Below are 13081 nucleotides of genomic sequence, written 5' to 3' on the forward strand. Positions count from 1 at the left end.
GCATTCAGAACAGACAGCTGCTTCCAGAACTCTCTAATCCATGCGGCGGGCAGCTGGGGTGGGGTTCTCTCCATGAGGCGACTCTGCAGCAGGACGCGGTGGCCATGTCGCTGCAGTGGTCAGATTGGGATCCACCGATTTGGGTTTTTTGGCAGCCCTGGGTTTGGAAGCCAGGGCTTCGTGCCTGCTTGGACGGATGACCGCCCGGCGCTGGTTCTCCCTGGTGAACTTGAGGGCAGCGTCTCCCTTTCTCCCGGGCTGCACAGCTGAGAGATGATTCGGCTCCTTTTTGGCTTCCCATGATCGCTGGGATGTGCAGGCCACTGCAACCATAATTCCTCCCAATTCATGCTCTCGCCTTGCTAGAACTATAGGCACGAGCCATTGGCCGAATGTTTTCCGTTAGTAAAGTCTTTCCTTTCTGAGACTGCTGATCCCAGGGCCTGAATTCAGGGCCTACGTGCTAGCGCTCTGTCACTTGAGACACAGCCTCACTTCTGACTTTTTTGATGATTCACTGGAGAGAAGAGTCTTACTGAACTCAGACTGCCCAGACTGGCTTTGAACTGCCATCCTCAGATCTCAGCCTCTTGGTTAGCTAGGATTACCAGGTGTGACCCACCAGTGCCTGGGTGATACTCCATTTTAAAATCACATTCTAATTACGGTTTAAACAGCATGAAAATCTATTTTTATGCCTGTTTGAGTTGCATTTTACTTGAAACTGCTAACTGTCCTGTCCTCATCTTAGAAGTATTCTAAGCAGACTTGACCATTAGGAGCTAGATTCTCATGCTACTCATGCATCTGAGCAGAATTTACTGTTCCTGGCACTAAAAGTCGGAGTCTACATTCTGCTTAAGAAACTCCACATACAAACTAACCACTCGAGAGACCGAGAGACTTTGCGGTGTCTTCCTGATGTGGTCATCGGGTGTAGGTTAAAGGTCAGTGAGATGAGTAGGATAGGAAACACCTCCTCCAGCCCAGCCTGCCAAGACTGCAGCCACTCTGAATACCCAAAGGCGGGGACAGGTAGAAAGTGTCAAGGCCCAGGCCTGCCCTTGCCCGCCCCGCCGCCCCCCTTCAGGAGACATTCCATGCGCTGTCACCTCTGCTCACACCCAGTGCACGCTCCACTCGCCAGCTCAAAGCTCTGTCTTCTTCCCTAACAATCCCTTCAGTGCTCAAAGGACCTCGGGAAAGTCTAGGCCTTCAGAAAAATGGATAGATCTGGCAGGAAGAATTTTTTTAAAAAGAATGAAAAGCCGGGCACCAATGGCTCACACCTGTAATCCCAGCTCTACTCAGGAGGCTGAGGTCTGAGGACCACAGTTGAAAACCAGCCCAGACAGACAAATAAGGGACACTCTTCGCTCCAGTTCACCAGCAGAAAGCCACAAGGTGTGACTCAAGTGGAAGAGTGCCAGCCCTCAGCACACATACACACACACACACACACACACACACACACACACACACAACTAAGCAAGAGTGTGAGGCCTTGAATTCAATCCCCAGTATCAGTACTAAGCAAATCAATCAATCAATAGCCCGAGCTATATATACCCAGCTCCCTTTTCTAAACCCAACCTTCAAATAAGACACTGGGCGATGATGAACAAAAGCTGAACTCCAAATATTCCCCCCCAAATTCCACAACTTTCCCTCCTCCCCCCCCCTCCCCGTCCTAGGCCTTGAACTCCGGACCTGGCACTGACCCTGAGCTTGTACCCTCAAGGTCAGCACTCTATCACTTGTGCCACAGCTCCACTTCCAGATTTTGGTGGTTAATTGGAGATAAGAGTCTCAGGGAGCCTCCTGCCTGGGCTGACTTTGAACTGTGATGCCCAGATCTCAGCCTCCTAAGTAGCAAGGATTACAGGGGTGAGCCACCTGTGCCTGGCTCCGGAATTCAGACTCCTTTTGCAAAATAAAGTAGAAAGGCTCAAAAAGGACAAACGTTTCGATGATATTTCCGTAATGCTTGAAACAAACGCGCCATGTGTGGTGAAAACCACATTGGTATTGTGCAGCGGCTTCTCCGGGAGTTATTCGGAAGGAGACACCTCTTGAATGGTCACTTTACCATCCAGGCAGTGTCAGAAGACACTGAGCTATCACCAGCTGCTTATGAACGCGGGCTTCTCCTTGTCTCCACTGGGACTCTGGCTGCTAAGCAAAGGGATGGGAGCTACTGGAGGAAGAGCCCAAGGGTGGTGGGAACAGCCCCTCTTTCACTTTGGGCCCCAGAATTCAACCCATTCACAACTGAATATATCATGCAGTTACAGAAAAAACCTCTTTCCCTCCCTCCTTCCCTCCCTCCTTCCCTCTCTCCTTCCCTCCCTCCTTCCCTCCCTCCTTCCCTCTCTCCTTCCCTCCCTCCTTCCCTCTCTCCTTCCCTCCCTCCTTCCCTCCCTCCTTCCCTCTCTTTTTCTTTCTCTCTCCTGTTTCTCTCTTCCTCTTTCTTCCTCTCTCTCTTCCTTCCTCCCTCCCTCCCTGTCTGCCTCCTTCTTTCTTTCTTCCTTCCTTTCTTCTTTCTTTCTTTATCCTTCTTTTTCTCTCTCTCTCTCTTTCATTGTCTTTCTTCCTTTCTTCTTTTCTTTCTTTCTGCCGGTCCTGGAGCTTGAACTCAGGGTCTGGATACTGTCCTTTAGCTTTTTCACTCCAGACTCTTTTTCACTCTACGCCTCCAGATAAGAATCTCACAGACTTTCCTGTCCAGGATGGCTTCAAACTGTGATCGTCAGACAGCAGCCTCCTGAGTAGCAGGATTACAGGCGTGAGCTCATAGCGCTCCTTATCCTTCACAAAACCAAAGGGCAAATGCAAACCCGAGGGGAGCAGCTGGGGGGGGAGGGGGTGGTGGTAGCCCTTGTCGGTTTTAGGCAGGGGGTGGTGGGATTGAGAGCAGATTACAAAGAAATCTGTTCTTCAGCGGGGGAGGTGACAGCTGGATTGTCACCACTGGAGGAAGTTGCTACTAACACGGGAGCCGAGGGGGCGAGGATGAAAACCCTCTGATGCACAGCCCCACAACGGTGACCTCGCCTCTCTAGTGCAGGTGCTGAGAACCCTGTGACAGAGTCAGAGAGAGAGAGAGAGAGAGACAGAGGCAGAGAGACAGAGACAGAGGCAGAGGCAGAGGCAGAGAGACAGACAGAGACAGAGACAGAGAACACACTTTGGATCCTTCAGATGCTTTTCCTAGAAATGCATGCAGCTGAAAGCCTTCGAATCAGATGCTGGTGATTAGGGGAAGGGTCTGTAACTGCCAAGGTCCTGATGGTTCTGGGAGCAGGAGGCACAGAACTCTCTTTCTTTCTGAGTACAGGGCTTTGTGCTATCTCATTAAAACGAGGAAAGAGTCTGTCCTCCTGAGAACTGAAGGAGCCTAGCTGTACTACCTGTACGTATAGGAAAGAGATCAGGGGGCCCGTGTGCCTGTAACCCCAGCACTCAGGAGGCTGAGATGAGGAGGACTACAGGCTGGGGGCCAGCCAGAGAAAAGGAGACAGGAAAGGGCAGAAATCTCTCCCTCGAGGGTCTCCCCTTTCAGCCCATAAATCACTGGGCGCGGGAGGATGGGTCTTGGAAGGCGACGCTGAGCTCTGGTGCTCCTCTCGTTGGCGCAGCTGGACCGGCTGGAGGAGAAGCAGAAGGAGACGTACCGGCGCATGCTCGAGCAGCTGCTGCTGGCCGAGAAGTGCCACCGGCGCACGGTGGACGAGCTGGAGACCGAGAAGCACAAGCACACGGACTACATGAACAAGAGCGACGACTTCACCAACCTGCTGGAGCAGGAGCGCGAGAGGTAGCCTCGGGGCGGGCCGTGGGGGGCAGGCCATGGGGAGGGCATGGGGGGTGCATGGGGGGCGGGGCAGGCCATGGGGGGCCAGGCTCCTGTCCTGGGGGGGCTGTGGACAAGGGCCTGGGGGCAAATCCCAGCCTCTGGATGGTCTGTGGATGTAGAGAGCCAGACAGGCTTTGCCTGGGGTGATGACAAGAGTATACTCAGGCCCCTATACATAGGTAGCCATGTTCCCAGTCCTGGGGCTTGAACTCAGGGCCTGGGGCGCTGTCCCTGAGCTTTTGTGCTCAAGGTTGGTGCTCTCCCACTCTAGCCACAGCTCCGCTTCTGACTTGTTTTTCTGGTTAGTCAGAGATAAGAGTCTCATGGGCTCTCCTGCCTGGGCTGGTTTTGAACCCTGATCCTCATATGTCAGTCTCCTGAGTCACTAGGCTGACAGGCGTGAAATCATGAAGCAAACCAGGAAGCTGATATTTCAACTTGATCGGGGAAGTATCTACATTTGAAAAGTCTCCCTACAAACTGCTTTCTACTTGAAGTAATTTACCTTTGACCCTTCGTCAAAAGACAGAAGGTGAACTTAGGGCCTCACACTTGCTGGGCTGGTGCTCTTCCCCTTAAGCCACGCCTGCACTTCTGGCTTTTTGCTGGTTAAAGAGATCAAGAATCTCATGGACTTTTCTGCCAGAGCTGGCCTTGAACTGTGATCCTCCAGATCTTGTCTACTGATTAGGTAGGATTACAGATGTGACTCTATGGCACGTGAAGTGAAAATCAGTTTCTTGAACCTTATTGTTGTAAGGGAACACCATTCATCCTGATTCCAGTGTAAAAACCATAATGTTTGGTTGTACATAAATTACTACCTGTTTAACTTTCTAAAGAGTGCATACCGATTAAAATTCTAACAAAAAAGTGACAAAAACAAAAGAAACGAACACTGTTTTGAGCCTCGCTATCTGTTCTTACAGGTATTTCATTTTCCCAATCCAAAAAGTGCCACGTAGGAAGTGCCCTTGAGGTTTGGTAATGAACTGTTCTGTAGACCTTTACAATGCTTTTCTCCTTTCCCTCTCTGTGACTTTGAGTCTTTAAAACCAATGACATTGAACCAAGTGATTTAGCAAGCATGTCAGTATCTGTGACGCGGGTGGGCTGGCAAAGTGACAGGGTCTGGGGAAAAGCTTTATCTTTTCTGGCTTCATTACCTATTTTGGTAAAAAAAAAAAAAAAGCAAAAACAAACAAACAAACAAAAAAACCCAGCCTGACACTGGTAGTTCATGCCTGTAATCTTAACTGCTCAGGAGGCTGAGAGCTGAGGATCAAAGTTCGAAATCAGCCCAGGCAGGAAAGTCCATGAGATTCTTAGAGTCTTATTTCCAATTAACCACCAGAAAACTGGAAGTGACACCGTGGCTCAAAGTGTTAGAGAAATAGCCTGTGGCAAAAGAGCTTAGACACACACACACACACACACACACACACACACACACACACACACAGAGAGACAAATGGAGGAAAAAGAGGAGAGAGAGAGGAGGGGGGAGAGAGATTTTTGTTTTTAGATTAGTGCTAGAAAAGCTATGATACTCAGAGTAAAGCGCGTTGGAGGTGTGTTTCAGGTGGTAGGGCACCTGCCAATGAGCCAAAAGTGTCACTTAGCAAGTTCAAGTCCCTTCTCAAACCAAGTAGACAAAAAAAAAAAAAAAGAAAGAAACACTAAGAGTAAATAGAGGAATGAAACTGAGCAGGTTTCAGTTTTAAAGGATTTGAAGATTTACTTATTGGATTTGGTGTATCCTGGAAGAAACAGAAATGGTAAGACAGACAAAGGCTGTTGTTAGAGGCTAGATTGCTAATTTATGTTTGCTCTGGGTTTCTCAGGAGCTCCTGTAAGCTAGGGCTTGCTGGCTTCGTGCTTGAGCAAATAGATCATCGGGGTTGACATGTTGGGGTAACCAGTAAGAATGAATCCCACCTTTTCAGGATTTAAGAACGCTCCAACCACAAGCAACAGAGTCAGCAAAAAAAAAAAAAAAAGGAAAGAGCATAAATTACATATATCAGCCAGGCACCAGTGGCTCACGCCTGTAATCCTAGCTACTCAAGAGGCTGAGACCCACAGGATCATAGTTCAAAGCCAGCCCAGGCAGAGACTCTACCTCCAAAATAACCAGCAAAAAGCCAGGCTGGAAATGTGACTCAAGTAGCAGTACACTAGCCGAGGGAAGGCAAGCAAGCGTGATGACCTGAATTCAAATCCTGCTACTGGTGAAAAGCAATATACATATATATCATACACATATATTACATACATAACAATCATCTGGTTAGATGTCCTGTTTTGGAATGTGGTTAGGGGGTAAAAAAAAGTAACAACGTGTTTGATAAGTAAGGTGTGTGTGTGTGTGTGTGTGTGTGTGCATATATACCTGCATGCCACTTCTAGAGGCTTGAACCTGGCCACTCTCCCTGGGCTTTTAGGCTAGAGCCACAGCTCCACTTCCTGCGTTGGGGCAGTTAATGGGAGATCAGAGTTTGATGGACTTTCTGGACTGGCTTCCAACCCGGCCCTTCAGATCTCAGCCTCCTGAGCAGCTAGCATTACAGGTGTGAGCCACAGGCGCCCCGCGGATAAGGACTTCTTACATCATCTAACATTGGGACAGGGATGGGTCTCGGTGGTGGAACGATGGCTCTCGTGGTTGAGCATCAGCCTGGAGGAGAAAGCTCAGGGACAGCCCCCAGGTGGACCTCAAGCCTCACAACCAACCCAAACCCAACAACAACGTGAGGAGCTTTTGCTACTTGGCTCCTCAGGCTCTGCCTGCATTTAGATGAGAATCCGTGAGTGTTTTCATGCCAGTGGCTTCTCTCAGCACAGTTCTGCCATCGGTGCCGTTGTGGGCGTACTCTGATAGACGCTGGGTTATAAATAGAACAACCCGGGACTCTCCTGATGGCGCATCTAAGTTGTTGGATGTGAGGAATCCATGGGGCCGGGGACCCTCTAGCATTTTCCACCCAGGCCCCGCCTAGGATCCCTGCTGTCTAGGAAGTGCTCTGCTAAGTCCGCTTTGGGTTAAATCCTCTTTTTTTGCACTAAGACGTCACAGTGAGATGTGCGTAGAGGAGTCAGCAGGAGGCGGACCTGCAGGCTTTCTGAAGAGGCCTGGGTGCAGCCCTGCGGCCCTTGGCTCTGTGCTCACCGCCAGTGCTCCCAGCTGCCACCACCGCCCATCGGGGTCGGGCCTCCGGGCTGGGAGCCCCGGGCTCCGCGAGGAGAGCAGCTGCCTTTCTGAGCCCGCGTGGGAGGCCTGGTGCAGAAGCTTGCATGGCCCCTGCGTGCCCCTTGCACTCCTTCCTGGCCTCGTGCACAGGGCTCTTCCTGAGCCCCATCCAGGCCGAGGCTTCTCCCGAGGAAGCGTGCGTGCCCCGCGTCTCCAGGGTGAGCTCCGGCAAAGGACGAATGAGAAACCGGCCACGAGCTGACCCCCTCTCTCGGCCTGACCCCCGCTGCGGCTTCTGCCCATGGGGGTGGGAGAGGAAAAGGGGTGCTCGGAGCAGGTGCACCAGCAGCATCCGAACCCCTCTGCCTGCTCGTCCTGCTCTGGAAGGAAGGCTCACATTCTCCTTCCCTCTGAGGGAAACCAACTGTTTATGATAAACGGGGGTCCAGGCACACACATAGGGAGACATGACCCAACGCAGGCTGGGGGTGAAAGCAGGAGTCCTGGGCATTGAGCACTGCCGTCCAGCCTCGTCTCCATGAGGACACAGGGCCCAGCTCAATTCAACTGCAGGTACAGGCCAACGTGGGCCTCTTGCAGACACGGCTCGTTCTGTGTCTTATCTACGCGTGTACCAAGCTCCTTTGCAGGGAAACCCTCTGCAGTCTTTGTCCTAAGGATGACACAAGACCTTAAAAGGAAGGATGGGGACTGCTGGGGAGGAGCCAGGGCCCGCGAGGCCTCCGCACAGGGAAGGCCGAAGTTTGAGAAGGGCAGTCTCCTGGAAGAGCCTGGGGATTTGCTTTGAAGCTGAGTTTGAGCAGCAGGTGTGACTGGAGTTGCACTTTCTTGGGGTAGGTGTGCAATGAGGCTGGTGAGGTGTAAGAAGGGAGCTCAATAAAGCCCCTCAAAGTATCCTTGCTTTGCCACAGTGATGTTACCCTGTAAGAGTAAAAACAATAGGTGCAGCAATTACCTCTCATTGTATAAAGGCTGCTAAATTGATCTGATTTATAAAAGATAGACATACTCAGGGCTTAACGTGGGCAATACCCTGTTCAGGGCTTCCTTTAGTATAAGGAGACAGATTATGATCATTATCTCGAGTCATCATGCTTTATATACTGACTTTTACAAATAATCACAGTGCCCAAATCAAGAGATAACAGTATGAAGGAATGTACTGGTTTAATTAGCATGTGTGTGTGTGCACACACACTCATGCAAGTGTGTGTTAGCAGTGAGGGGCTTGAACTCAGGACCTGAGAGCTATCGTTAGCTTTTTCACTCAAGGCTAGTGCCTAGTACTTGAGCCGCAGCTCCACATCTGACTTTTTGATGGTCAATTGGAGTTAAGAGTCTCACAAACTTTCCTGTCCAGGCTGGCTTTGAACCATGATCTTTATATCTCAGCCTCCTGAGAATCTAGAATTACAGGCATGAGTCACTGGAGCCCCACTTAACTAGCATTTTTAATAACAGAGACGAATATGCCTTTCAAAGATAAAGAAGGTTCCCTGTCTAACTATATTCTGTCAAGTCAGTATTTCATGTGAACTTGACCTCTAAGCGCGTAATTCTGAGTGCATGACATCACCTTCAGAGTTTGTACTTTATTCTCTGTCTGAGCGGCACGACTTGTGATTTAAATCTTAAGCTTCCCTAGTGTTGTTCCAAGAATATCTAACTAGAGAAAACACAGTTACATCAAAAAGTAGTCTGAGACTTAGAGAACTTTTTCGTGTGTGTGTGTGTGTGTGTGTGTGTGTGTGTGTGTGTGTGTGTGTGTGTTTAAAGGGTCGGGCAGTGCTGTTTAAATCTGCCATTATAAACACAGGTTGTAAAGCCTTTGGTTTTATAGGCTCAGATGGGACTACATAAATAATGACATCATCAGACAACATCGCAGCACAGCTGCCAAGTATATGTTCTTTTTGGTGTTTTTTTTTTTTTTTTAAGTACAAATCAGCCTCCTAAGAGAAATTTCCTAACCTGTGTGTCCGAGGCTGTAGGAACAGGGGGCTTGAGTGGAAGGAAAGCTTTCCACTCCATTTCATTGCGCGTCCTCAGGTCGCCCTGAAGGGGCGGGGCCTGAGCATTTCCCTGGCTGCAGGTCTGTGCACTTGCCTGGGGGCAGTAACCAGCCACAACCTAGCACTGCTCTGTGTGTGTGTGTGTGTGTGTGTGTGTGTGTGTGTGTGTGTGTGTATTTATTCAGTGCTTGTATTGGGGATCAAACTCAGGGCCCTGTGCTCTCATTTGGCTTTTTCCCACTCAACTCTGGTGGCTCTGTTGCTCCTCCACTCCTGGTGTTTTGGTGGTTACTTGGTGAGAAGAGTGTCACAGATGTTCCTAACCAGGCTGGCTTTGAACCACAATCCTCAGATCTCAGTCTTCTAGTAGCTAACCCTAACCCTAACTCTGACTTGAGAGAAGAGTCTTAATTTACTGAGGGAAACCTAATGACAGATCCACCCAAAATTAATTAAGACTTTCTGTCATCTGCTAGAATCATATGGAGCCCACAGTAGAAATTACTAAACACCAGAAAGGATAAAAGACTCTGGAAAAATTAAGATAAGCTAGGCATTGGTGGCTCACACCTGTAATCTTACCTACTCACGAGGCTAAGATCTGAGGACTGCAGTTCAAAGACAGCCCAGGCAGGCAAGTCCTTGAGACTCATCTCTAATACACTACTCAGAAAAAGCCAGAAGTGGCGCTGTGGCTCAAGTGGTAGAGTGCTAGCCTTGAGCAAAAGAAACTCAGGGGCAGTACCCAAACCTTGAGTTCAAGCCCCAGGACTGGCACAAAAACAGAGAATTGTATCTTGCAAATGTGTTTGTGGCTGGCAATTAGCACTCTATTCATTAGTAAAATAATCCTTATATATGTTAAGGAAGAATGACAGGTTCCAGAGGACAACAATAGTAGCCAATCAGGGCCAACTCCTTCCAATTGATACCCTATCTATCTATCTATCTATCTATCTATCTATCTACCTATCTATCTGTCTACCTATCATCTGTCTGTCAATATCTGTCTCACTAGCTTTTTCTACTCAAGACTGGTGGTCTACCATTTGAGCCTATACTGATATGTTTACCATATATGTATATACCTATATATACATATTTATTAATATATATATTGTAGTGTGTGTATGTGTGCATGCACATTCAAGAATAGTACAAAAAGCAGTAGGAAAGTTTCCTACCAGAAACAAAAACATAATCCCAGGGTTTCAACTCAGGTCCTTGTGCTTCTTCCGCTCACTTGCTTGGATTGTTTGCTCAGCTGGCACGCTACCACTCGAGCTACACCTCTAATCACAGCCTCTGCTTGTTAATTTAGAGATGGAGTCTCTTAGAGTTTTCTTCCTGGGCTGGCTTCAAAATGAGATCCTCCAGATCTCAGTCTCCTGAGTTGCTAGGGTTACAGCCGTGAGCCAACAGCACCTAGCATAAGAACGTCTGAAGCTCTTATACTTCAAGCTGCAGTTTGTAAAAACAAGTATGGTATTTGTGCAAGAGCAGACTCATCAATGGAACTGACAGAATATCTGGAGAGAGACTACATTAGTTACAGCAAGTTGATATATTTTCAAGATGGCATTCTAGATCAGATGGAAGAAGTTGTGTCCCTTAGTAATGGCTAATATCATAATAATATTTATGAATAGTACAGATCATTTATTTGCAAACATAGGAAACCACTGATATTTTAAGTCATTTTCCTCTGCCTTGATCTGGTTTTTGCTATTTCAAAAGATGCCTGTTTTGGCTTATGCTAGGGGGAAAATGTAGCATTTACCTCTTAAGACTCCAAAGGACAGATAAATCCTCCATAATAATAAAAAAAAATTCTATCAGAGAAGTAAAACATAATTGTTACATGTATAGCTGGAAAATGATAACTTATTTTCTCAAAAAATGTATTATCATTTTTAACCACATAAAATTTTATGTGAAGTAAAGTAAGTGATAACTATAAGTATTCTTTGGAAGAAAAATTACTACAATAATTTTTGCTGAGCTCATAAATTTACTGCTGTACTTTTATTGCCTCCTACATTTAAAAAAGTTACTAAATTAGAAAGAAGTGACAGGACATTTTTTATCATGAATAAAATAAGAGACTAAGCAGAATGCAGACTGAGTTATTGGAATAATCTACAGAATAACTGTCTTTCCTAACCATTGCATAAAACAGCCCCATTTAAATGTGGAAAAGCAAACTTGTTCCTATCTACCAAAATAAAGGACTCAGAAGTACACATTTGTCACATAAGCTTTGTGTCCTTCTTAGTGAAGTCCAGCTACAAGATTTACTTATTTTAGAAAGCCTAGAAGAGGTTAACTTTATAATTTTCTAGGTTAAAAAGTTGATCACCATGGTTGGAGGCGTGGCGGAGTTGGTAGAGCGCCAGGCAATGAGGGGAAGGGTTGGGTATCCAGTTTGAGAACAGTCTCAGAATTCTTTTTTGTTTTGTTTTGTTTTGTTTTGGTCCTGGGCCTTGGACTCAGGGCCTGAGCACTGTCCCTGGCTTCTTTTTGCTCAAGGCTAGCACTCTGCCACTTGAGCCATAGCGCCACTTCTGGCCGTTTTCTACATATGTGGTGCTGGGGAATCGAACCCAGGGCTTCATGTATAGGAAGCAAGCACTCTTGCCACTAGGCCATATTCTCAGCCCTTGGAATTCTTTTTTAAAGTGGATTGTGAGCAACAAGGTAAACATATGCCAATAAAATTCAGTCCTATCTTACACTGATAATCAGAGAGCCTGAGAACAGATAAGAGCTTTGGACAAACTCACAATGAAAATCATCAGAAAACAACAGTCTAGCTTGAATGACACTTTGAGGAATTGATAGTTCAGTCACTAAGTAAAGCCTCAAATCCTACCCAGGTGACAAATGTAGACAGCGAATAACTGATGCTTCCTTAGTGACATTGTTTATACTTTCTGATCTGTTGTAATCCAAGCAGTTGGAGCACCAAACAATTGATAGATCCTGATAGACAAGCTTTAGGTCAGCAAACACAAACTTCCCAACGGATTTGTTTTTATTGGCAGAACTAGGGCTTGAATTTGAGCCACAGCACCATTCCCTTTTGCTTTGGTAATATTTCAGGGAAGGTTTTACACTTTTCCCCCTGGGACTGACCTCAAGCTGTGATTCTCCTAGCTCCGCCTCCTGTAGTGCTTGGAGTATTGGTTTGAGCTGTCATGCCAATAGAGTCTTAAAACTGAACTGAAGCATTTGCAAGATGTATACATTCTAGGGAGAATAAATAAATATAGATTTGAAAAGCAACCGCTTTCAAGGTACTCATTCTCAACCACTGAGTGGGAATTCTCATTTTACAGATCCCAAACAAATTAGATGGAAATTTTGGTTCTGTGGACAAAAATCAAATACTGAAAAAGTGGTAGGTGAGATTTTTTTAAAAAAATCTGGAATGAAAAACTTTGGGAACCCTGCTCTAAATTAACTGCACCCTGTCATCACAATAAATCCAGTTAAATGTTTCATCCTAAACCTTTAAGGATGGGATTTTATGTGTTGATACCTTTTCTTTCCTTTTTTTTTAGCACTGAGGATAAGCCCAAGGCTTTGTGTGTGTGTTAGAAAAAGTATCCTACATCTTAGCTATATCCCCAATCAGGTAAAATGTTTTCTATAAGGAAGAATAAAGAAAGAAAAATACTGCACCAGAGGGAAAGTACATGGTTTTTATTTTATTTTATTTTTATGGTGGAAGAAGGTACTCAGATTAGCATTGCAAACCTTGGATTCTGGAGAGGGAGGTGGGAGTTGAGAAGGTGAAGTTCTCCGTGCGCGGAGGTTGTTCCTCTGGCTTTCCACATCACGTGTGCTCTTCTTTCCAAGAACGCTTGTGTCTGGAAAGCACAACTTCATGGTGGTGAAAGGTTTGAACAGAAAAGATTAATCAAAGATTGGGTCTTCCATGCATAATGTATTCAGTTCTCCGATGGGGACGTCTCAGCCAAGAAACGACTTGAATAATAT

At 46.8% G+C, this 13081-nt stretch overlaps 1 protein-coding gene across 3 annotated transcripts in view; it reads left to right on the plus strand.

Annotated features, from left to right (window-relative positions):
• The window catches only part of Filip1 (filamin A interacting protein 1), a 175066-nt gene that overhangs the window by 126886 nt on the left and 35099 nt on the right, over window positions 1–13081 (plus strand). For all 3 annotated transcript variants that reach the window (XM_048353677.1, XM_048353675.1, XM_048353676.1), the window contains exon 4: window positions 3639–3817. In XM_048353677.1, coding sequence (XP_048209634.1) covers window positions 3639–3817 — 179 coding nt within the window. The remainder of the gene's footprint in view (window positions 1–3638; window positions 3818–13081) is intronic.

The sequence above is a fragment of the Perognathus longimembris genome, chromosome 9 (genome assembly GCF_023159225.1).
Source record: "Perognathus longimembris pacificus isolate PPM17 chromosome 9, ASM2315922v1, whole genome shotgun sequence".
Classification (NCBI taxonomy): Eukaryota; Metazoa; Chordata; class Mammalia; order Rodentia; family Heteromyidae; genus Perognathus; species Perognathus longimembris.